General features: G+C 51.8%; 3 protein-coding genes across 8 annotated transcripts in view; 2 read left to right on the plus strand and 1 right to left on the minus strand.

Annotated features, from left to right (window-relative positions):
* Positions 1-6238: 6238 nt before the first annotated feature.
* On the minus strand, positions 6239-10577 carry TMEM253 (transmembrane protein 253). Its single transcript, XM_086710237.1, has 6 exons — positions 10363-10577; positions 9903-10013; positions 9754-9810; positions 9315-9425; positions 9050-9196; positions 6239-8687 (listed from the first exon to the last, which is right to left on the minus strand). The coding sequence occupies exons 1-6, from the start codon at positions 10468-10470 to the stop codon at positions 8607-8609; spliced, it is 615 nt and encodes a 204-aa protein (XP_086566363.1). The 5' UTR covers positions 10471-10577; the 3' UTR covers positions 6239-8606.
* Positions 7147-21799, plus strand: ZNF219 (zinc finger protein 219). 6 transcript variants are annotated; one of them, XM_086710225.1, is made up of 5 exons: positions 7147-7291; positions 18255-18346; positions 18639-20046; positions 20356-20487; positions 20720-21799. In XM_086710225.1, the coding sequence occupies exons 2-5, from the start codon at positions 18341-18343 to the stop codon at positions 21319-21321; spliced, it is 2148 nt and encodes a 715-aa protein (XP_086566351.1). In that variant the 5' UTR covers positions 7147-7291; positions 18255-18340; the 3' UTR covers positions 21322-21799. The 6 variants fall into 6 exon arrangements, with proteins under 6 accessions (XP_086566351.1, XP_086566353.1, XP_086566349.1 ...); XM_086710227.1 differs by lacking the exon at positions 7147-7291 and adding an exon at positions 12889-13016; XM_086710223.1 differs by lacking the exon at positions 7147-7291 and adding an exon at positions 13126-13514.
* The window catches only part of NDRG2 (NDRG family member 2), an 83953-nt gene continuing 78151 nt past the window's right edge, over positions 16196-21997 (plus strand). The window contains exon 1 of the mRNA XM_086710233.1: positions 16196-16218. The gene's annotated coding sequence lies outside the window, so the exon portion shown is untranslated. The remainder of the gene's footprint in view (positions 16219-21997) is intronic.

Below are 21997 nucleotides of genomic sequence, written 5' to 3' on the forward strand. Positions count from 1 at the left end.
ACCCAATTTTTTTTTAACGTTTATTTATTTTTGAGAGAGGGGAGAGAAAGAGAGTGAGAGTGGAAGAGGGGAAGAGAGAGAGGGAGACACAGAATCTGAAGCAGGCTCCAGCCTCTGAGCTGTCAGGCTCAGACTCTGGGCTTGAACTCACGAACTGTGAGCTCATGACCTTAGCCGAGGTCTGATGCTTAACCGACTGAGCCACCCAGGTGCCCCTCAACATCACCCATTTTTAAATCACTCTTTGGTCGTGCATGAAATGAAGGTGCCTGTCATAAACCATGGGCCCTGCTCTCTATTTTTTATTTAAGTAATCTCTATGCCCAATGTGGGGCTTGAACTCAGAACCCTGGCTGGGATCAAGAGTCGCCAGCTCTACTGACTGAGCTAGCCAGGAGCCCCCCCTACTAGTGTTCTAATTGTTTTGCCTTCTCAGTAATGTCTGCAACAAACAGTACTGACCCCCACCCTCTAGCCCATCACTGAGTCAATACTGTCATTGTCATCATCATCATCGTATCATCATCATCCCTGGGCTAATCAAAAAGAAAGTAGTGAGAGGCCTAGGGGCACCTGGGTGGCTCAGTCAGTTAGGTGTCTGACTCTTGATTTTGGCTCAGGTCGTGATCTCACAGTTTGTGAGATCGAGCCCCGAGTCAGGTCCCGGGCTGACAACATGGAGCCTGCTTGGGATTATCTCTCTCCCTATCTCTCTCTCTGTCCCCTCCCCATTTGTGTGTATGCTCTCTCTCTCTAAAAATAAAAAAAAATTAAAATTAAAATTAAAAATAAATAAATAAAAGAGTGAGAGTAAGAGGGTGAAGTGCAAAGATAGGGTGGAAGTGTCTATCATAAACATTAATAATTTTTTTTTTAATGTTAAGGCTGCATGCTAATGCCACCTTCCTCAGATTGCTGTCACTGAAAAGTGAAGGGAGAGGATGTAGGAGATGGCACTGGAAAGGCAGGCAGGGGCCAGGTCATAGGGGTCATTGTATCATTTTTAAAAACTTGAATTTGGTGCATCTGGGTGGCTCAGTGGGTTGAGCATCTCACTCTTGATTTCAGCTCAGGTCACAATCTCACAGTTTGTGGAATCAAGCCCCAAGTGGGGCTTTGCGCTGACAGTGAGGAGACTGCTTGGGATTCACTGTTTCCCTCTCTCTCTGCCCCTCCCCCGTTTGCTCTCTCCCTCTCTCTCTCTCTCCAAATAAATAAATAAACACCTAAAAAAATAACAAAATAAAAAAACTTGGACTTGATTTTATAGGTGATGGGGACAACTGAAGGGCTTTTAAGCAGGGAAGCCATGTGGTCACATTTGTGTGGTGACATGGAAGATGTATAGGAGAAGGATAAGCCTGGAGGCATAGAAACTTTATGAAGCTTTTCCTGTGGTCTAGGTGAAGAAGTGAGGGCTTAAGGTGGGGCAGTGGCGAAGGAGAGAACTGATTCAAGAGCAGGAGGAGAATCTATAGAACATGGGGAGCATTTGGCCATAGGAAATGAGGGAGAAGAGTTTAGCATGCAGCTTGTGTAACCAAATGAAAATATCAGTTAAGACAGAAAATTCAGAGGAGGAATAAGAGGCGGACAGTGGGGGTAGGATTTCAGGCTTGGGATGTGCAGTATAGCTCTTGTAGGCCTTTGTACGTCTCTTCTTTTTCAGTATAAGAATCTGGGTGAAGTTAGACATTAAGTTCTTGAAATCTTATATCTCTCTAAGGCATTGGTTTTCAAGGAGGAGGCTGTTTTGCTCCCCAGGAGACATTGGCAATGTCTGAGACAGTTTCAATTGTCACAACTGGGGGAGGGGGGGAGGGGTGCTATTGGTATCTAGTGGTTAGAGGTCAGGGCTGCTGCTAAGCATTCTACATTCCCTAGGACAGCCTTTCACAACAAAGAGCTATCTGGTCCAAATGTCAGTAATCAGGGTTGATAAACTCTGTTCTAGAGACTAGAGGAATCTTTTACACCTTACTTTACAATTTTGCCCAGGGCCAGGCATTCAAATTAGAGAGGATGGATGTGTCAATTAAAAACATCACCATTGATGAAAAACCAAATCCTACTGTTGTAAAATAAATTAGAGGTCATCTGTTCTTTTTTTTTTTTTTTCATGTTTATTTATTTTTGAGAGAGAGAGAGAGAGAGAGAGATAGAGACAGAGCATGAGTGGGGGAGGGGCAGAGAGAGAGGGAGACACAGAATAGAAGCAGGATCCAGGCTCTGAGCTGTCAGCACAGAGTCTGACGCGGGGCTTGAACTCAAGAACTGTGAGATCATAACCTGAGCTGAAGTTGGACGCTTAATTGTCTGAGCCACCCATGCACCCCAAAAGTCATCTGTTCTAATCATTCAGTTGATATATATATAAATGTTTATTTATTTTGAGAGAGAGAGAGAGCATGAGCAGGGGAGAGGGGCAGAGAGTGAGAGAGAATCCCAAGCAGGCTCCACACTTAGTGTGGAGCCCAACGCAAGGCTCAATCCCACGACCCAAAGCAGGCTCTGTGCTGACAGCAGAGAGCCCGATGAGGGGCTTGAACTCATGAGCCATGAGATCATGACCTAAGCCAAAGTCAAACGCTTAACCGACTGAGCCACCCAGGCATCCCCAAACAAGAAAACTTTATAAAGGCAAGGTAAAATAGCCAAGAATCAACAAGGAGAACTTATTAATTTTGGACAGAATATAGGAAAAGTTTCTAATGAAAATAAACCGAAGATTCAGATGATAAGTAGAATAAAAAATAACATGGAGTATAAAATAATGAAATAAGGCAGAAAAAATATACACAAAGAAGGAAAAACAAAAGAAATGGAAGACAACTCCCATTAAGTAAATAGCATCTGAATTTTCAAGAGAAGCACTACACACAGATGGCTTAGTAGCAAGCCATCTAGTGTGAGGCCCTAAGAAATTATACAAGGAGGCCCTTCCCCCTGAATTTTTATACTGGGGGAAAGCTGGTTAAAATAAACACCAAGGGTGTCCTCTTCCTCCTCCCCTTCTAGGGTTAGGGGTAATGGGGTTGTGGTACAATCAGGGCTCTCCATAAAAAGGTGAACATACAGAAAGTATACGGGAGGGGCTAACATGAGGGGCAGTTCTACACATTTGCTTTAACAACTGGAATGTTTTTAATACAGTATTATAATGAAAAAACTAAACTAAAAGTGTTTTCTGCCTTTCCCCTCTTGCAGAGTCACTGCTCAGTCATAAGTAGCCCAGATTCCCTGTACCCTAGAGAGGGGCCTCTGATCAGTACAGGGCACAGATCCTGTCATGTTTATAGGAAATGTTGCCTCACACTGACCGCCCTGCCTCTGTCCTGCTCAAACCCGTCAATCAAATACCGAACTTGGAGGAGCATGGGCTGGGCAAGCCAAGATGAAGCGTGGACACAAAGCAACACCGAATGGGCCTAGCCAAGAAAAAGGAATCCAGAAACCCAACGGGGTAATCTCTCCTCGCTGAGATTAAGAACATCCCAGCCCTGGGATGGTAGAGGCAAGAGGCTGCGGATCATTCATCCGACCAGGCAGGCGAGGCGATCTCCCATTACTCCTGGGTAGTTGACGGTGGCTCAAGTCCAGCCCCGCAGAGCAGACACGGAGGCCTGCTGGGGTGAGGAGGACACGGAAGGGCCCTGCGCCTCCCGCCTGCTCGCCGCGTCCAGGTTCCCCGCCAGGCCACGGTGCCTCGGCCCTGGTGGACCCGCTGCAGGGGAGGGATATGGGGAGCATCTTGCTGCTTGAAGAGGTTCTTTCTCCAACTGAGCCCCTGCCACACGCCATTACCTTGCGGGAAGGCTCTTTGTGAGACCTCGACCCGGGCAGCCAAGAGGCCACGAGATGGCAGCAGAGGACACAGCCCAGCACAGAAACCCTAAACCATTTGCAAAAGCAGATATTTGATTTGGGAGATACCGTCTGTTGTCTATAATCTGTATTCAAGGCCAGAAAAAAATGACTGAATTTCAAAGAAATGAGGGCAAAATTCATCAACACGGAGAATTTCTCAATCACCACAGAATTCAGCTGCATATGAAGCCACATGTGAATCGATCATTTCTACAGTGCTTAAAGCAAGGGATAGGGGTCAAGGCCTTGAAAAACTGACGTCAGCAGGAACCTTGTCACAGTCACTTCTTTCTGTGAAGTTCCAATAGGCAGTAATTCAAGTAAAATATGAGTGACTTTCACAGAGGCTGCCAAAGTGATAAGGGTGATTGCTGGGAAGCATTGTAGCAAAGCAGAATGCTTTCCCGCAGCAGCCAGGACTCTGGAGACAAGCAGTGTGGGGGAGAATAATGAAGATCACAGGATGTCTCAGACCATCTTCATTCGCAGCTGGGAGAAGATAATGCATATGGAAGGGGCATTAGTAACACTGAGACTAAATCTCTGATCTTCTGACTTCTCATCTAATCATCTAATGCTCCTTCCATTCTAACCCCTCACCTGCCCCCAACACCAGTTGTTAAAACTAAAAATATCTCTAGACATTGCCAAATAACTCCTAGTGGGCAAAATGCCCCCTCCCTGAGAACTAATGCTGTAGAGAGATATTGATTTAAAAAAAAAAAAAAAAAAAAAAAAGAAAAAAAAGGTTAAGAACACAATGTCTCTCCAAGAGTCTTGAATTTCAGAAAAGACCTCGAAGGCCTACAAGAAGTGTATTGCACACCCAAAACCTGAATTCCCATCATATGTTTGAATAACAAGGAGACTAAAATTGAAAGACTCTAGGCTGAATCTGATCCTCAATTTGAAAAGAAAAATATTGTTCTCAACATTGAAAAAATTAAAAAAAAAATTTAACGATTTATTTATTTATTTATTTGTTTATTTATTATATTATTTATGTCTCACACGAGAGACAGAGTGTGAGCGGGGAAGGGGCAGAGAGAGGAAACACAGAATCTGAAGCATGTTTCAGGCTGTCAACACAGAGTCCGACAGGGGGCTCGAGCCCACAAACTGTGAGATCGTGACCTGAGCCAAAGTCAGACACTTAACTGACTGAGCCACCCGGGCACCCCTAAAATATTTTTTTTTAAGTTTATTTATTTCTGAGAGAGAGAGACAGAGACAGAGAGAGAGCATGAACGGGGAGGGGCAGAGACAGAGGGAGACACAGAATTAGAAACGGGCTTCAGGCTCTGAGCTGTCAGCACAGAATCCTATATAGGACTTGAACTCACGGACCGTGAGATCATGACCTGAGCTGAAGTCGGACGCTTAGCCGACTAAGCCACCCAGATGCCCCTCAACATTTTAAAATCAGAAGAGCTCACATTTAACAAGTTAGGATTTCTGACTTTTATAGGAAAATTGGAACTATGCCAGTACCAGGCCCACAGTCCCACATTTGCAATAATTGGGTAGAGTGGAGTAAGGGTAACTGAGGGTAACGTCTTTTTTTATTTTTGAGACAGAGAGAGAGATGGGGCGGTGGGGGGGGTGGTAGAGTGTGAGAGAATCTGCTGACAGTGTGGAGCCTGAAGCTGGGCTCCATCTCATGAGCTGTGAGATCCTGACCTGAGCTGAAACAGAGTCCTATGCGTAACCCACTGAGCCACCCAGGCGCCCCAAAGGGGAACATCTTGAAGTAGAATGTGTGCTCTCTGGTTTGCTACAGTTGCCACCAATCCCTGTTACTTCATACTCTATCTCTTTCACTCCTTTACGCTACTCCATAACCCTGTAGGCAATTTATTTTCAGCCTCTGGAGTGCCTTGTAGTTTCAAAGTATTTTTCCATGTGTGATTTTATTTATTTGTTATTCCTTGATATTCCAATAAGGCAGAGACGATAAATACTATGATTATAACCTCCATGTAAGCAAAATGTAGTTCCAAAAGGTTGACTTCCCAAAATGTACACAACAAAACCAGAATCTAAAGTTCCGGGATCCCAGTCCAATTATTTTTTTGAAAAGTTTCTATGAAGAACTGCATTTAGGGATGCCAAGCTGGCTCAGTGGGTGGAGCATGCAACTCTTGATCTGGGGTCTCTGAGTTCGAGCCCCATGTTGGGTGTAGAGATTACTTAAAAAATAAAATAAAATCTTTAAAAAAAAAAAAAAGAACTGCATTTAGTGGTTCATGTAAAAAAAAAAATTAGAGGTAGATATAGGCATAATTGCTGGAATGGATGAGTTCCAGCTGCTAAGCTGTTCAAGAATCACCACAAATGATTTAACATTCTTCCTTTTAATGAAATATTTCTGCTTCACTTCTTCCAGACATTTGAAAAGATTGCCCTTCTAGCCCTCTTCAAGTTGGGTGTGGCTATATGACTGGCTTTGGCCAATGAAGTGAGTGAAAGTGGTGTATGTCCTGTTGAGGCAAAAGCATTTAAGAGCCCATGAACAACTCATGCTTACTTCACTCGGGTGGGGGTGGGGAACTCTAAGTCTCATGGTGATTTAGGTAGGATCTCAAAATGGTGGTGCTCTAACAGCTTGGGTACCTTGAGTAACTTCTAAAGAGTAGAGCTCACTGCCAGACTACTCTAGACATGTACTGTGAGACCAACATTTGTGGTTGAAAGCCATTAAGACTTGGGCATTTTGGGAGCGCCTGGTTGGCTTAGTAGGGAAAGCATGTGACTCTTAATCTCAGGGTTGTGGGTTCAAGCCCCACTCTGGTCACAGAGCTTACTTAAGGGAAGAAAAAAACTGGCGCATTATTACCAAAGCCTAGCCTAACCTGACTGATAAGGTTCATTTGTACAGTGGTTGAGCTTCTCCAAGAACCAGAATTCCTAGACTTCTGATCCTATCACTAAAAGCTGTCAATCCTATCTGGAAGACACAGTGAATTGTGTGTGTGTGTGTGTGTGTGTGTGTGTGTGTGTGTGTGTTTACCCCCAATTTCCTCATCCACCACCATCTTCTGACTTCGAAGAAAATAATTTTCGGAGTCTTGCACACATAAGCTCTGCATTATTGTGGCGGTTAGACTGGGAGGAGAAGGGGGAGGCCCAGATCTTGTTTTCTCCATTCAAGAGCCTAATTCCAGAACTGTCTCCACCCACTAGTACTCACACAACCTTGTCATAGGGCGACTATCACCACTCCCAAGGTGTCACAAACAGGAGCTCTGCCGCTGGCACCACTGCAATGTTAGGGCAAGGCAGCCAGGCTGCGCTCTTTCCTCACTGATGCCTGGGCTTGACTAAGTTCGGAGAAGCAGCATTCTCTAGGGAAAGAAGCCTTCTCAAGTGGGAACAAAAATGAGTGTGAGGCGCACACCCATCCTGGGCACTATGTGAATTTGGGGTGAGTTCTCTTAGTACTCCAGCTGTGCTCAATTTCTAGTTTCTCTAGCGGCTGGTGCTACTGGGTCTCCCAGTTTTCCTGGGCTTTTCTCAAGCCCACTTGAGCTTGTCATCTTTGCACACGTGCAAAGGTCATAAACTGTGGGGGTTGAGCCCAACCAGAGCTTCAGCAACCGGACGCAGCCGGGATCAAAGGTCGGCGGGGCTGCGAGGGGCTGAGCCTGCGCAGTCCCGCTCCCGCCTTGGAGAGAAAGGGTGGCAGCAACGCGGGCTCGTTACACCGGCGTGCTCGCAAGAGGCGGGAAAATTTTAGCTCGGGTCGCCGCGTCCTTTCCTCTTCTTGCCCCGTCCACCCGTCTGCCCCACGCGCCTGTCCTCGTCCGGCACCGGGGCCCGAAGGGAGGGGGACGAGAAGGGCCTTGGGCTTCTGACTCATCATCTCCAACCCCTTTCTCGCGCGCGCTCCAAGTCTCAGGACTCTGGATTTGGGCTCTATGGGAGGGGGCGCGGCGCCAGCATTTGGGGCACGCAGCTTTGCCGAGGGCCAGCTCCCAGCCCCAGCTCGTCCCCGAAGCTGCCAGAGGGAGGGCTGTGGACCCACAGTCAGCTCTCAGTTGCCGTGATTGGGGCCGCGGCGCCCCCGCGCAGGATAACCCGCCCGGCTCCTCCCTGCACCCAGGGCCAGTGGTCGCGTCCGAGGAAACTCTCGGCTAGGCCCCGACTTACAGCGCCTGGCGTCACTCAGCAGATGTACAGCGCCCCCATCCCGGAGGGAAGGCTCTTTATTTCCCATCAGGCCAGGGGCAGAGGGGCATCCTGGGACTCGTAGTCTTTGTTAGAGTAGAAGGGACCGGGATCGAAAGAGAAAACTAAAGCCCCCGTGGATTGACTTCCAAGAGTGGACGCATACGGGAACCCGGGCTTGGAGTATGGGATTGTGAAATGTGGAAAGAAGAGAAATAAGTGAGATGAGACAGATGCGAAGCTGTATGGGGAGGCTATGGGTAAGGAGGGGAAGGATGGAAGGGAGAAGTGGGTACAGCTGAAAGTTGGCTTAAGGATGTCCTGCAGGCGGGCAGCTTTTCAGGCTAGTGAGGTGAGGGAATACTCTGGTTTAGGTATAGCTTCTCCTAGCGAGGAAGGGAAGAGAAAGGGGCCGAGTCCGAATGAAATTGAAGGCACTCCACTGGACTTCATGTAGGTCTCAGAGGACTGACTCCATCTAGCTTCTGAGTTCTGTGGAGTGGGGACAAGAGGGTCTGGAAACTGCTCCTGACGGGTAGCAGAGCAGGACTTCTCTGCCTCCCCTCGCCAGCTCACTCATTTGTTCCATTTGCTGTGCTAGCCACCGTGGGGCCATTCTCCAAATCAGCAACTTCCTCCAACTCAGAGAGACCCTAAAAGCCAGATAGGTGTGAGAGGAGCAAACTGTAGGGGTGAGAAAGGGGGGAATCCCAGACAGAAACAACTTCCTCCTGTTCTTCCATTTTTTCTTGTTCCAATAGTCCTTCCTTTTAGGCAGCTTCCTAACGCTGTCCCACATTTCTAGTCCCAGGCATTTAGATGCCCAGCTCCCTCTTACCCACCACTATGAGAGAAACGTCTAAAACCAGAAAACCAGTTTCTGGCTACAACTCCTTCTCCCTCTCCACCTCCCACCAACCCCATGGTTTTCCCTTAAGTGCCACTGACCACAATAGCCAGTGAAAAAATCAGCTGCTAGCTAACTGCTCCATACTGTCCTCCAAGCCCTGAATACCTCCTGCAACTCCTGGTAGTGCAGACTCTGGGTCCGGCAGCATCCTGGCTTCCTCTGGCTCAGCAGGAATAGGGAGTGTGCTGAGAGGAGCACTCCCCCTAAGGTGAAGGTCTCAGCACTGAGCTCCACCACCAGCAAGCCAGCCAGCTGCAGGTAGACAGGGCTGAGAATGCTACAGGGGACCCAGCACCTGTTTGCTCTTGCCCCTTTCCCTCTCCATCTCCTCTTGCCTCCTCATCCTCCCACCTTCTTTATTCACCCATACCTGGGAGGGGGCAGTTGGGGCTGGCCCCAAGGCTGTCTTCATCACCTCGACCACCACCACGATGAAGCCCAAGATCAGATTGAAGATGTTGAGTATCATCATGGCCTGCACCTGCCAGTGAGCCAGCTCAGCTCTGCCCAGCCTAGGGGACTCATTGCAATCCCAAGCCCCACCTACAGCCTAGCCCCAAAACAAAACTCAGCTCCTATTCCTCCACCTCCAAACAGGGCCATCAGCCCTCTAACTTTCTTGCTTTCTCTCCTTTTAGGCCAGTCAGGGACAGAGAGCTGACAGGATTAGTTAACATCTATCCACTTCCTGGGCCGAGTCCTGCGTGTGTGTGTGAGTGTGTGTGTGTGTGTGTGTGTGTGTGTGTGTGTGTGTGTGTTTGGTGGGGGGCAGTGTTGGAGAACAGTGCTGTATTCTCTTCCCCTCTCACCTTCCAGAGGCGGGGTGATCTGCGCAGCTCAAGGGTAACCATCCCAGTGAGGAGACCCTGAATGTTGAGAAAGGCAAATGTTGAGCTCTGCCCCGTTAGGGAGGGGCTTCCAGGATCTTCCTTCCACCCTTCCTTGTGGTGGGTCTTACCAAAGCCCCAGGCACAAGTGGCAGCGCCGTGGCCATGTGACAAGCAGAATTCAGGCAGGCAACAGAGACAGCAAAGGGCATCACAGCCACAGCCAGCCATAGCTGGCTCACCTGGAGGCCAGACACAGGGGAGTTGAAGGGGATCCAGAGATCAGCAATTGGGAGGAATGCATGTTGGCAGAAAGTAGTCAACCAAGGACAAGTAAAGGAATGGGATATTATTTAATATTTTCTGCCTCCTGTCCAATTTTAGTTACTTACCTATGTGTTTTCCCCACATGATGGAAGCTAGTTAGAGATTAAGGGTCCTGCTTCATTGTTCTATGCCTTCTCCACCCTCCTCCCACTCAGAGCCTAGCACAGTTTCAGGCACATGGTGGGTGCTCCCTAAACATGGACGGAATTGAATTGGGATACAAGTGGGCATGCTGAAGCTTGGGGTAGGGCAGCCTGGCCTCACCGCCAGCACCAAGAGGTGCCCACTCTGCCTGTGCCTTGCCCAGTGCTGTAGCTTTTCCAGACGAACACTGGGTCTCTCCTGTTCCCGCTGAGCAGCTCTCTCCTCCATGGTTCCCTTGACCACTGGAGTTCAGTGCTTCCTAGGCTGGGAGAAATGCATTATGGCACCTAGCAGGAGATAGCACATGCAGCAATATCTCTTTGAGCTGTCCCTCTGCCCGCTTCCAATATCCAGGGAGTTGAGCCTCAGGGCCTCACACCTACCTAGTCTGAAGGAGCTACTCCAAGGAGATGGGGCCCAGCCTGGCCTGGAGCTCCTAGCAGGGTCTGGTAGCTTAGAGCAGACAATAAACTTGTGCTGGCAGAGACAGGCTGTCAGGGCTGGGTGTGGTGGGGCAAAGGTCCCCATGAAGGCCTAAGGATCCAGGGAGTGGCCATGGGCAAACCCAGCCTCAGTTCATTCCACAAGGCAATTCATTCCTGCCTTGCTCTGTCCTTTCCTGTTGCCCCCCTCTCTGCCCATCCTGAGTCTTCTGATTATTCACCTCATCCCCATGGACACTACCACCCTGGGCCTCAGTTTCCCCACATTTCCATCTAATCTTTCTCCTCCCCTTGTTTGGTTTTTGTTTGTTTGTTTGTTTGTTTGTTTGCTTCCTCTTCAAATTACCGGCTGTTTCTAGGGAAATCCCATATTACTGTCTAGTTTGGTCCCCTGTCATTACCACTTGCAGATTTGTCTCAAGACCAGGCAAGGTTTAATTCCCCTGCCTTCCTGTCTCTCACTTTCTGGACAGTTTGTCCTCTCTCCTTCCTTTCTTGAAGGATTTACTTTGGATTGGATACTAAGTAGATGGGGATCCCTACTTATAGTGGGGATTGTTTCTCACTCAGTGTTAATTTGCAGCTAGATATGTATAAAAGATTGTCCCTAAATGGTCAGTTTTGGGAAGGACACCAATGAATATTTTTTAAGTTAATTTTAAAATTTATTTATTTATTTTGAGAGAGAAAGGGTGCACAAGTGTGAGTGCAAGCCGAGGAGGGCAGAGAGAGAGAGGGAGGGAGAGAATCCCAAGCAGGCTCCATGCTGTCAGAGTGGAGCCCAATGTGGGGCTCGATACCATGACCCTGGGATCATGACCTGAGCCAGAACCAAGAGTTGGACACTCAACGGACTGAGCCACCCAGGCACCCCTACTGATGAATATTTTTGAGAGACAGAAGTTGCCTTGCAGTCAGGTGCCTGGACTAGAATCTCAGCTCTGTCACTCCCAGCTGTGTGAACTTGGATACACTATTCTACCTATTTGAACCTCACTTTGTTCAACCTGAGTGATAAAAAGGGGGCTAATGATATGGCTATGAGAGGTTGTTGACTCGTGGAGGGTACTTAATAACCATCAGTGGTGTGACGAGGTCACACTGATGTGCCTGATGCCTGTATACTAAAAGCTTATTCAGAAGCTAAGTTGGGGGGGGGCATTTATTTCTACAGTGTGAAGCAGAACCAGCTAGCCCCAAATATATACTCTATGGAGCAAAAATAGGAAAGACACATCTTGGTGCAGAGCCTGAGATCTGAAGAAAACCGAACCTATGTTCAAATCCCAGATCTACCAGGGTGACCTTGGGCAAATTACTTAATGTTTCCTTATCTATAAAGGGAAGTTAATAATACTGATCTCAATACAATACTCAAGGGGTTGCCTTGAGTATTAAAAGAAAATGCAACGAACTAGCTCAGCCCAGTACCTGGCACATAAGTGCTCAACAATTGTTAGTGGCTATTATCATTATTATTACTGATGGTAGAAGACTGGGCAGAAGACTCCTGGGAGTTAGTACCAAGAGGCAGGGTCCTGGATGGCAAGCGGCCCTTTGAAAGCCACTTCTGTCCTGCTTAGTGCTGGTCCAACACTCATTGGAGCATTGTGTCCACTTTTCTTTCCTGTGGAGTGGGAATCACACTTAAAGGGATTTGGAGAAGTTGTGTGTCTACTCCCTCTTCAGTCCCCATGTGCATTAATTCTATTTGGTGGCAATGGCCTTACAGAATTTGAAATGTTAGGCTTGCTCTGATGATCCCTGAGCTGGTAGGCCAGTGGAAAGAGACGCTTCAGCTTCATTCTCCTTACCTGTATATGCAGACTGATTATATTTCAGAGTGTTATTGTAAGGATTCTACACTATTAAATATGTAAACAGGCATTCGGTAAATACTGATAAAATCTGAGTGTACTATTTACAAATTTGTAGCCCCCGTCTAGATTACAGTCTGCTCATGGGAGGGTATCACAACCCCCCTCATATGTTCATCCCCCACAGTGCTGAGCATAGTGCCTGGCACTTAGTAAGCAATCAGTAAATATTTGTTGTATTGAAGAGCCATTAAAGTGACTTAAGGAGTGGAAAAGAGAATTCGAGAGGAAGGAGCAGGAATTGTTTATCAAGAACAGAAAGGACCGAAGAGTAACTTTAATAATGTTTCTTATACGGCAGACATTAACTATCTCTATAATCGCCCCTCCTCCTCCTCCCCAAAAAGAGAGACAGAAATTGTAAGGGAGAGGCTTTGAGATAAAACCCCAGGAAGAACTTCCCGAGTCTGTGCATGTTGGGGCAGAAAGAGCGGCAGAGCCAACTCCTTCCCTGGTATGTCCGGGTTTAGGGTGGGAGGGGCAGTCCGGCTTGGAGGCTGGGGGAAGGACGAGATGACCTTTCAAAATCTCTTCCAGTCTCCCGTTGGAATCGTCTGTGCGTCCCACCCCCGCTCACTCCCTCCCTCCCTCCGACAGCGCCCCCAGTCTCCAAACTGCCCGCACCCCGCCCCTGGCGGCCGCCTCTCGCGGCTCCCGGGGTCCCCAGCTCCCTGTCCCCGGAGCCAGAGCCCCGCTCCCGCTCCCGCGCGGCTCCCAGCCCCGCCGCGCCGCCCCCCGCATGCTAATGGCCGGGCCGCCTCCCGCCGCACACAATGCGGGCCAGGGCCGGGGGCGGGGGACCGGGGAGGGGGCGGGGGCCGGGCCGGGGGCGGGGGGGCCGGGGCCCGGCGCATCTCCCCCGGCCCCACGTAACGCTGACGCCCGCGCCGCCGGCCCGCCGCCCGCCGCCGCCGCCGCCGCCGCCCGCTCCGCCGCCGCCCGCCCGGGGCTCGTGAGTAGCCGCTCCCCCCACTCCCGGCCCCCCCCCTCCGCCACCCGGCCCCCGCCCCCGGCCCCCTCCCCCCCACCCGGAGGGGGGGCCCGCTCCGCGCGCCCGGCTCGGAGCAGGTGCAGGGGGCGGGGGCGGGGGAGGGGCGCCGGCTCGGCCCCAAGCAAACTTCGCCCAGAGCTCCTGGGGGGGCGGGGTGGGGGCGGCGGCTTCGGAAGCCCGGAGAGCTGGGGGGCCTCGAGGAAGGGGGGGGCCAGGTGGGGAAGACGGGAAAGCGGACACCAAAGGGGAAAGGCCAGCGTTGGGGGGGGGCGCGCGGGCGTCTTTGTAGGGGCCCGAAGGCAGGGCGCGAGGGGCCTGGGGGTGCAGGGCGGCTGAGCCGGGAGCCAGAGTGGATGAGCGCCCCCCGGCCCAGGTAGGGCTGATGGAAGAGGGGGAAGGGACCCAAACTCTCCCCGGAGCGGGGGGGGGGGTGGGGGAGGGGAGAGGATGGGGGGTGCTTCCCTCTCTGCGTCCCAAACAAAGTGTCACAAAGAGCTCGGCCGGCGGCAGCGGCGGAGGCGGCTGCAACTCAGCTTTTGTTCTCCCGGCCCGGGTAGCTGAGCCCTGGCCTCCCAGTCTCCCAACCCTGCCCCCCCCCCCCATCATCCTTCTAGCTTATCTTCCCCGGGAGGGGACTGGGGTGCTGCTGGAAGAATCTCTTGTGCAGGATCACAGGTCCTGCCCTACTTGCCAACCTACTTCTGGGAGGGAGATTTTCCCAGAGGCTCTTTTGCCCACTCCCCCCACCCCCTAATCTGAGGACTGAGGCTCATATGGGTGCTAAGGCTCTGACCTTTCTAGGTTCAGCTCCAGGTAAGGGGACTTAGGGTTGGCTCTATGCCCCCTCCCCAAAATCAAGGTTCTCTAGAACTTTCAGAAGAGGGGTCAAGTTGGGACATGCCTCTGGAATAAGATTCCAGAGGTGTGGTGGGGTGGCAGTAGGTCAGCAGGTGAACCTTCCTCTTGTCTCCTGCTGCACATTTGGAGTCAATGACTGAGGTGCCATGCCCCCAAATCAGGACAGTGAGGATGGAGGGAAGGAAGCTTTAGCAAGGACTCAACGTAAAAGATGGGCATGCTGTGATGTGGGGTCAATTTAGAGGAATTCCCTGAGCAGTAAGGTTCAGAAGGCCATGGAGAGGAGACGATAAAAGTGAGCTACTGGCATGTGGTTGTGTGATAAAAGTGATCTTGACTCTAGACCCCCTAAGAAGCTCTCTTTCTTTCTAACGTCATCTAGTGTAGTGTTAATCATAATTGGTAGTGGACTTTGGAGGTGTAGGGTTCTCAACAGAGGGAAAAACATCAAGTATTAGAAATGAACAATGACAGAGGCTTAGTTACAACTATACCTCAGAAATCCTGAATCCTTGCCCCTTACACTCTGACTCTAAAAACTTTTGAACCACAGACTTGAAGGACAATCTTCTAGGTCCTTCAGTCAGCAGATGCTTCTTCGTACCTGACCTTGTTTCTAAGACTCCTCTCACCAACCCTTCCATTCTTCCCTAACTCGGTTAAGGTTTGATGGTCCACATCCCCCTTCCCCACCAGCTTTCCTAGCACATAAAAATAATTGGCCTGTTACTTTAGAAGGAATTATGATCCCTAGCCCTAGCCCTATATCCCTATAGAACCCAAATAAGGTCCAGATAACCCCTGATTCCCAGTGGGAGTGGAAAGTAGGTCAGTACTACTGTCTGGCCAAATCTCGTGGATGGTGTTTAGGGCTTGACTATAGAAAACTCTAATTATTGCTCACAGGCAAAACATGCATGATCTGGGTTCTAAGCCAGTTCATAGATCTTGGACCCTGTCAGTGCTGTCTCCTATTGAAAAACAAACAAACACAAACTCATGGGATCACATGCCTAGGACCTGCTTTGGTGGGGAGATGATTCAGGAGGTCTTGACTGGGCCTAGGAAGGTGTCTAAGTGGATTTTGTTGATTTGAGGCTACCCTCTGGGGTACCCTGTTTGGGAATTCACCTTCAATTTGGGCCTTCTTATATATCATTTTTTTTTCTGACCTGGAAAATGCTATGTGCAAAGCAAGTCTTTGTTTTTGTTTTGTTTTGGAGAAGGAGACTTTGCCCTGTTCCTGCTCTACTTGCCTTATATATGAGGTCAGCCTCCCATGAGGTATTTTGCTTGCTGTCCTATAGGCAGTTTTAGGGGCCCTAGAATCTTCTCAGAATCAGAATATGTGCCCATAGGTTAGTCAGCTATGACCATGCAGTATTCCCAGCCTCCCCCCCCCCCCTCCCCCACCATCTGCTTCCTCTGAATATACCAGATTGGCTGTACACCAGGATGTTCCGGGAATCCCCAGGAGAGCAACAGAATGTGATGGACCCAAATACGATGCCTCAGTAACTCATTCCAGGATGTACAAACTGTAACTGTCAGGACACTCCTTATAGCTAATTAAAATTCTTCTAGTTACATCTATTTTCTATTACATTTATCTATTTTCAGTGACATCCAAAAGGCCAAAATAATCCCTCTGGTATCACTGTTCCCCCGGCCCGCTTCCCCATGGTTCCCAGATAGGAATTTTTAAAAATCCTCTAGCTTTTCTCAGTGCTTTATCTGTGGTGCTAAAATGGCAAATGTGGCCCTTCTAGCACTTCCTAGCTCTTTCTATGGTACTGAGGTGGCCAAAGTGGCTCCTCTGGTAGCCCACTGCACTCTCCATGGTACTGAAGGGATGACCATTTATTTCAACATCCCTCTGGGGTCCAGAAGAGTCCTGTGACTCAGAACCACAAATTTTCAAGCTGGAAGGGACCATCAGTATAAATTAGTTCAACCTTCTTGTTTTACAGATGAGTAAACTGGGAGGTTAAGTGATTTACTGAAGGTTGCAGGGCTATTAATAGTCAGACTGGACCCACAATAGCCTGTACTCCTTGGTCCTACTCTTTAATTCACCTTTCCTGACACTACTCACTGAGTCTAGCTGGGCTCTTAGTCTCAGGAAAGGGGTTTATTTGGAGGATCCAGAAGATGACCATGGATGCTCTAATTTGGAACTACAGAAATGCAAATATTAAAGATGGTGGTGGAGGTTGTTTAGTGACCCTTGGATGAGGACACTTTGCCAGTCAACCTCCTGTTCATAAAATTCCCTTAACCCAGATTTCACATGTAACAGGTACCTGCCCCTTCATAGACTCTTATCACATTCATTAAATGTCAAAAATTAAAGAAGGCTTGGACCTCCAGAGGCTTTTCTCTTTGCTGATAAGCAGGGCTGACTCCTGGCCCAGTTCTCTTCTGTTAAAGATCCTTAAGCAAAGTAATGCTTGAGTCCTTTTCTTTCTCAGTAACCCATTTCAGTTTCACAATGGCTATTGTAAGGAAGTTCTTTATATCTCAAATATTCTTTCTATCTCAGGCAAGAAAAATAGGTTAGGTCTACATTCATCTGGCCTCGACCAGACACAATTCTATATGTAAGTAGGAAGTTAGGCTGGCTGACTTCTGGTTGTCCTCTCAGGCCTATTTCTATGAATGTTAATTCTGGGGTTGTTTCTAAGTCCTAATGCTAACCTCTGCAGCTTAGAATCAGGAGAGCCCTCCTCCCCGCCCCCCCCCCCCCCCCCCCCCATCTTCTCAGTGCTCTTCTCCTTCCTTAGAACTGGAGCTCTGCACATCCCAGGCCCAGGGAATTTCAGCCTGGAGAATTTTAACCCTTTCCTGCTCAGAGCATGTGCTGAGCCCCTATCTGTGCAGATGGCCCAGCCCCGCCCCCCGTCCCTCACTCCAGCCTCTTGAGCTCAGAGCCAGTGTAATCCTCCTCTTGTGTGAGGGAGCCTCTCCCCTGCAGAGAGGAGGAAAGCCTGCCTCGGAACAGCCCTGGACAAAGGGGCTGAGATGCCCCATCAAACTGCAGGCTCCAAGGTTTGAAACACGGGGATGAATCCTATCCGGTATTTGCAGTTTTTAACCCCTTCCCCAGGCCAGCAGAGCCCCTTAACTTCCACTCCTCCCCCAACTCTCTCTTCATTCCCTCTCCCTCTGGCTCTCTCCCCCTTCATGCCCCTCCCCCTCTGTCTGTCTCCAGACTCTCTGCTGCTGGGAGGTGTTTCTCTCCCATGCATGAATGAGTCTCTGTAATGAATGGAAATGAATGGATCAGGAATCCAGGCGGAGGGAGGGAGAATGAGGGGGAAAAGACAGGATAAGGGCAGAAGGAAGGACTGTGGAGTATGGAAGGTTGTTTGGCTGGCTGGTCAGTTAGGGGTCTGAGAGCAACTAGTCCCACTTGGATAACTGGGGAGCATGGCAGGCCCACCCCATTTGCTCATCAAGCTGTATAGCCCGACTTAAATGAGAGAGGGGTGTATTGTGATGGTTTCCACCACCAGGGGGTGGTGATGGTGGTGGTAGTTGGTGGTGGTGGTGGTGGTGGTGGTTAGTGGCAGAGGTGGTGGTGGTGGTGGTGGTTTGGACTAAGCATGTAAAATGAATAATTTGGGGGAAGACAGCTGGGTTATCAGGGAGCCTGTGGGCTGGGCAAATCAAGGAGTACAAGTTTTGAAGACAGTAGTCCCCTCCTGTCTCAGGATACAAGGAAGGAGAATGAAGGGATAGGTTTCAGCTAAGAGTGCTAAGAGTATGGGGTTGGGGGTGCCTCTTTCCACTGCTGAAAACCAGGGCTCATCTTTTCCTCCAAATCTGTCTCCCTTGCTTTAGCTCTTCAGCACCTGTTGCCTTCACTAGCAGCTTTTCCTCCTCCTCTTCCCTGCACTCCCAAGAACCAAAGAATGTGAAGGGGGTCCATGGAGGTGAGTGAAGAAGCTCTGGCTTGAACCTGCAAGTACTTACAACTATACTCCTCCCCCTCCCTGTTTCTCTCTCTCTCTGACCTCCCATTATTAGAAGTTATGTCTGTGGCCCCAACAGCTCAATTCCCATTCACATCCCACCTCCCCCACGGTGAGTGGGAAGGGCACTTGGTGTTCTTGATTCAGGCCCCAACCCACCCTCCCTCGGGTGTTCTTCTGGCCTTCTGCGCCCTTGCTTTTCCCACAGCTCTCCCTTCTCCACCCCTTGCACTGTTACCATCTTTTTTCACAGGGCTCACGTCCCCGTGCCCCGGGCGGCCACTTAGCGCCCTCGCCGCCAGCATTCGACGGCGAACTGGATCTGCAGCGCTACTCCAACGGGCCAGGCGTGAGCGCCGGGTCTCCAGGGATGGGAGCAGTGGGCTGGTCCGAGAGTCGCGCAGGCGAAAGGCGCTTCCCCTGCCCTGTATGCGGGAAGCGCTTCCGCTTCAACTCTATCCTGGCTTTGCACCTGCGGGCGCACCCGGGCGCCCAGGCCTTCCAGTGCCCGCACTGTGGCCACCGCGCAGCGCAGCGGGCCCTGCTGCGCTCTCACCTGCGCACGCACCAGCCCGAGCGCCCGCGTAGCCCGGCCGCACGCCTGTTGCTGGAGTTGGAGGAGCGTGCGCTACTGCGCGAGGCCCGGCTGGGGAGAGCCCGAAGTTCAGGGGGCATGCAGTCCACCCCTGCCACCGAAGGCCTGTCGCGGCCCCAGGCTCCTTCGTCGTCCACTTTCCGTTGCCCTTTCTGCAAAGGCAAGTTTCGCACCGCGGCGGAGCGCGAACGCCACCTGCACATCCTGCACAGGCCCTGGAAGTGCGGCCTGTGCAGTTTTGGCTCCAGCCAGGAGGAGGAGCTGCTGCATCACAGCCTGACGGCCCACGGAGCTCCTGAGCGCCCCCTGGCGGCCTCCTCGGCTGCGCCCCAGCCTCAGCCTCCACCCCAACCTGAACCCAGATCGGTCCCAGAGTCTGAGCCGGAGCCCGAACGTGAGGCAGCTCCCGCCCCCGCTCCTGCTGCTCCCGAGGACCCCCCAGCACCCCCGGAGTTCCGCTGTCAAGTGTGTGGCCAGAGCTTTACGCAGTCCTGGTTTCTCAAGGGCCACATGCGCAAGCACAAGGCCTCCTTCGATCACGCGTGTCCCGTGTGTGGCCGCTGCTTCAAGGAGCCCTGGTTCCTTAAGAACCACATGAAGGTGCACGCCAGCAAGCTGGGCCCGTTGCGTGCCCCGGGTCCTGGTTCCGGGGCGGCCCGGGCCCCTCAGCCTCCTGACCTGGGCCTGCTGGCCTATGAGCCACTGGGCCCCGCGCTCCTCTTGGCCCCAGCACCCACTCCGGCAGAGCGCCGTGAGCCTCCGAGTCTCCTGGGCTATCTGAGCCTGCGAGCTGGCGAGGCCCGGCCCAATGGTGAGGGCGCTGAGCCTGGGGCTGGCCGCAGCTTCGGAGGCTTCCGCCCACTGCCCTCCACTCTCCCGGCCCGGGCTCGCCGGCATCGCGCCGAGGAGCCAGAGGAGGAAGAGGAGGTGGTGGAGGCGGAGGAGGAGACCTGGGCCCGGAGCAGGGCGTTGGGCCCTCTGGCTTCACTGCATCCCCGCCCAGGCGAGGGGCCAGGGCACTCTGCGCCTGCCGCGGGGACCCAAGCAAGGTCCACCGCCACGCAGGGTATGTAAGGGGTCTTTTCTCTCCAAGGTTTCCACACCCTGGGCCCACTCTGATGCCACCACTGCCCTCCTGTCCCCTCCTTTTAAAAAGACCTGTCTCTTAATTCTCCATTTTTTTTCGCTCCTGGAGGCCACTTTTCACAGGCACAGCACCACTCACAACAAATCCACCCCCTCAGGTTCCCTCAAATGTACTGTTTGCTTCTGGGCCTGGAGGGGAAGGAATCCTAAAGGGTGGGTGTGGGGACGCATGGCCCCGATAGGGTTAGGGCAAAGGGCCATTCTGACTTCCTTAATGTGTGTATTGCAGAAGAGAATGGGCTGTTAGTTGGAGGGTCCCGGCCTGAAGGGGGCCGGGGAGCCACAGGAAAGGATTGCCCCTTCTGTGGAAAATCTTTCCGCTCAGCGCATCACCTTAAAGTGCACCTGCGAGTGCACACAGGTGAGGGGACCAGTCTCTGGGGTGGGGAGGGAATTGGAGGGCAGGAAGAGAGATGAGAGGGGTACCAGATCCGCTTGCTGCTTTGTTAAATCAGAGGGGGTGGGGTGGCAGTGTTTTGTTTTGTTTTGTTTTGTTTTTCTTCTGGTCCAGAGGGGTCTGTACCTAGAGCGAAATGTGGGTGGGGGTGAGCGGTGATTGTGCCTCTGTGACCCTGTCCCACCCGTTTCTCCAGGCGAGCGCCCCTACAAGTGTCCGCACTGCGACTACGCAGGCACCCAATCCGGCTCGCTCAAGTATCACCTGCAGCGCCACCACCGAGAGCAGAGAAGCGGAGCAGGCCCCGGACCGCCCCCGGAGCCACCGCCCCCTTCCCAGCGGGGTTCCGCACAGCCGTCGGGAGCCAAGACGGCTCCGCAGCCTGCGACCTGGGTGGAGGGCGCGGCGAACCCCCGGCCCCCTTCGAGCGCTGCGCCGGGGTCCCGTCGGAAGCCTGCCAGCCCCGGGAGGACCCTGCGCAACGGGCGAGGCGGTGAGGCCGAACCCCTGGACCTGTCCCTGCGGGCGGGGCCAGGAGGCGAGGCTGGGCCGGGGGGTGCCCTCCACCGATGCCTCTTCTGCCCCTTCGCCACTGGAGCGCCTGAGCTCATGGCCTTGCACCTGCAAGTGCACCACAGCCGCAGGGCTCGGGGCCGCAGGCCGCCCCAGGCCGATGCGTCCCCGTCCTACACCCCTGTACAGTCGGGAGAGACCCCTCCCAGTCCTCCGCAGGAAGGGGAGGAGGGCCCCGGGCTGTCGAGATCAGGAGAGGCGGGGCTGGGGGGACAGGAACGGTAGGGAGCCCTCTTAGGGGCGGTTAGCTTAGTGAGCTTACCCCGCGGGAGCGGGGGAGCGCTAGAGGTAGTTGGGTAGAGCAGCCAGCAGGGGGCAGCGTGGGACCCATATCCCAGCCCCAGGCGGACCAGAGGTGGAGGGGGTGGAGGGCGTAGGAGGGTGGGCGGGCGCTACCCACCCAGCCCAGGGGAGTCACAGTGCCTTAGAAGTGGCAGGGGTGAGGATCAAAGAACGGGGTCCCAGGGCTGGCAGAGGGCTGTGTCCCTGTTGAGGAGCCGCTCTGCCAGTCTTTGCTGGTCCATAGGCGTGAGAGTTTATTTTTGTACAATGGGTGGGGGTGGGGGGCACTGTACCCTTCTAGCCCCTTCAGGGGCCCTGTAGACGTCGCTATTTTTGGTACGATTACTGTCATCCCTGTCGCAGAGTTGTGTCCCCAATAAACAGGTGTCTTGAGGCACAGGGCACTGTGTCTGTCTGCCTATGTCCTGTCCTCCTTCAGCCATTTTGTTCAGAAATAATTCACTTCAGGCACTTAGTAATCACACCCAAAGAGCTTAATGAGAAATGAGGAATCTTGGGCTTTACCCTCAGACTTTTGGCTTCAGCAACTCTGGGGCAGGGCCAGGAATTAGCATTTAACAAGTAGCCTAGGAGATTCTGATGCACTGTGGTCTAAGTA

This window comes from Puma concolor, chromosome B3 (assembly GCF_028749965.1).
Source record: "Puma concolor isolate L17-30 chromosome B3, mPumCon1.1.hap2, whole genome shotgun sequence".
Classification (NCBI taxonomy): domain Eukaryota; kingdom Metazoa; phylum Chordata; class Mammalia; order Carnivora; family Felidae; genus Puma; species Puma concolor.

What these genes read in the sequence shown, in the direction of transcription:
- TMEM253 (XM_086710237.1), bottom strand. Translation starts at nt 10,470, where the DNA reads ATGGAGGAGAGAGCTGCTCAGCGGGAACAGGAGAGACCCAGTGTTCGT. An exon ending in CACTTGTGCCTGGGGCTTTG is followed by an intron (nt 9,811 to 9,902) that starts GTAAGACCCACC and finishes CTCAACATTCAG; the next exon opens with GGTCTCCTCACTGGGATGGT. An exon ending in ACTACCAGGAGTTGCAGGAG is followed by an intron (nt 8,688 to 9,049) that starts GTATTCAGGGCT and finishes TCTGGCTTTTAG; the next exon opens with GGTCTCTCTGAGTTGGAGGA.
- ZNF219 (XM_086710225.1), top strand. An exon ending in AAGGTCCACCGCCACGCAGG is followed by an intron (nt 20,047 to 20,355) that starts GTATGTAAGGGG and finishes TGTGTATTGCAG; the next exon opens with AAGAGAATGGGCTGTTAGTT. An exon ending in GCACCTGCGAGTGCACACAG is followed by an intron (nt 20,488 to 20,719) that starts GTGAGGGGACCA and finishes CCGTTTCTCCAG; the next exon opens with GCGAGCGCCCCTACAAGTGT.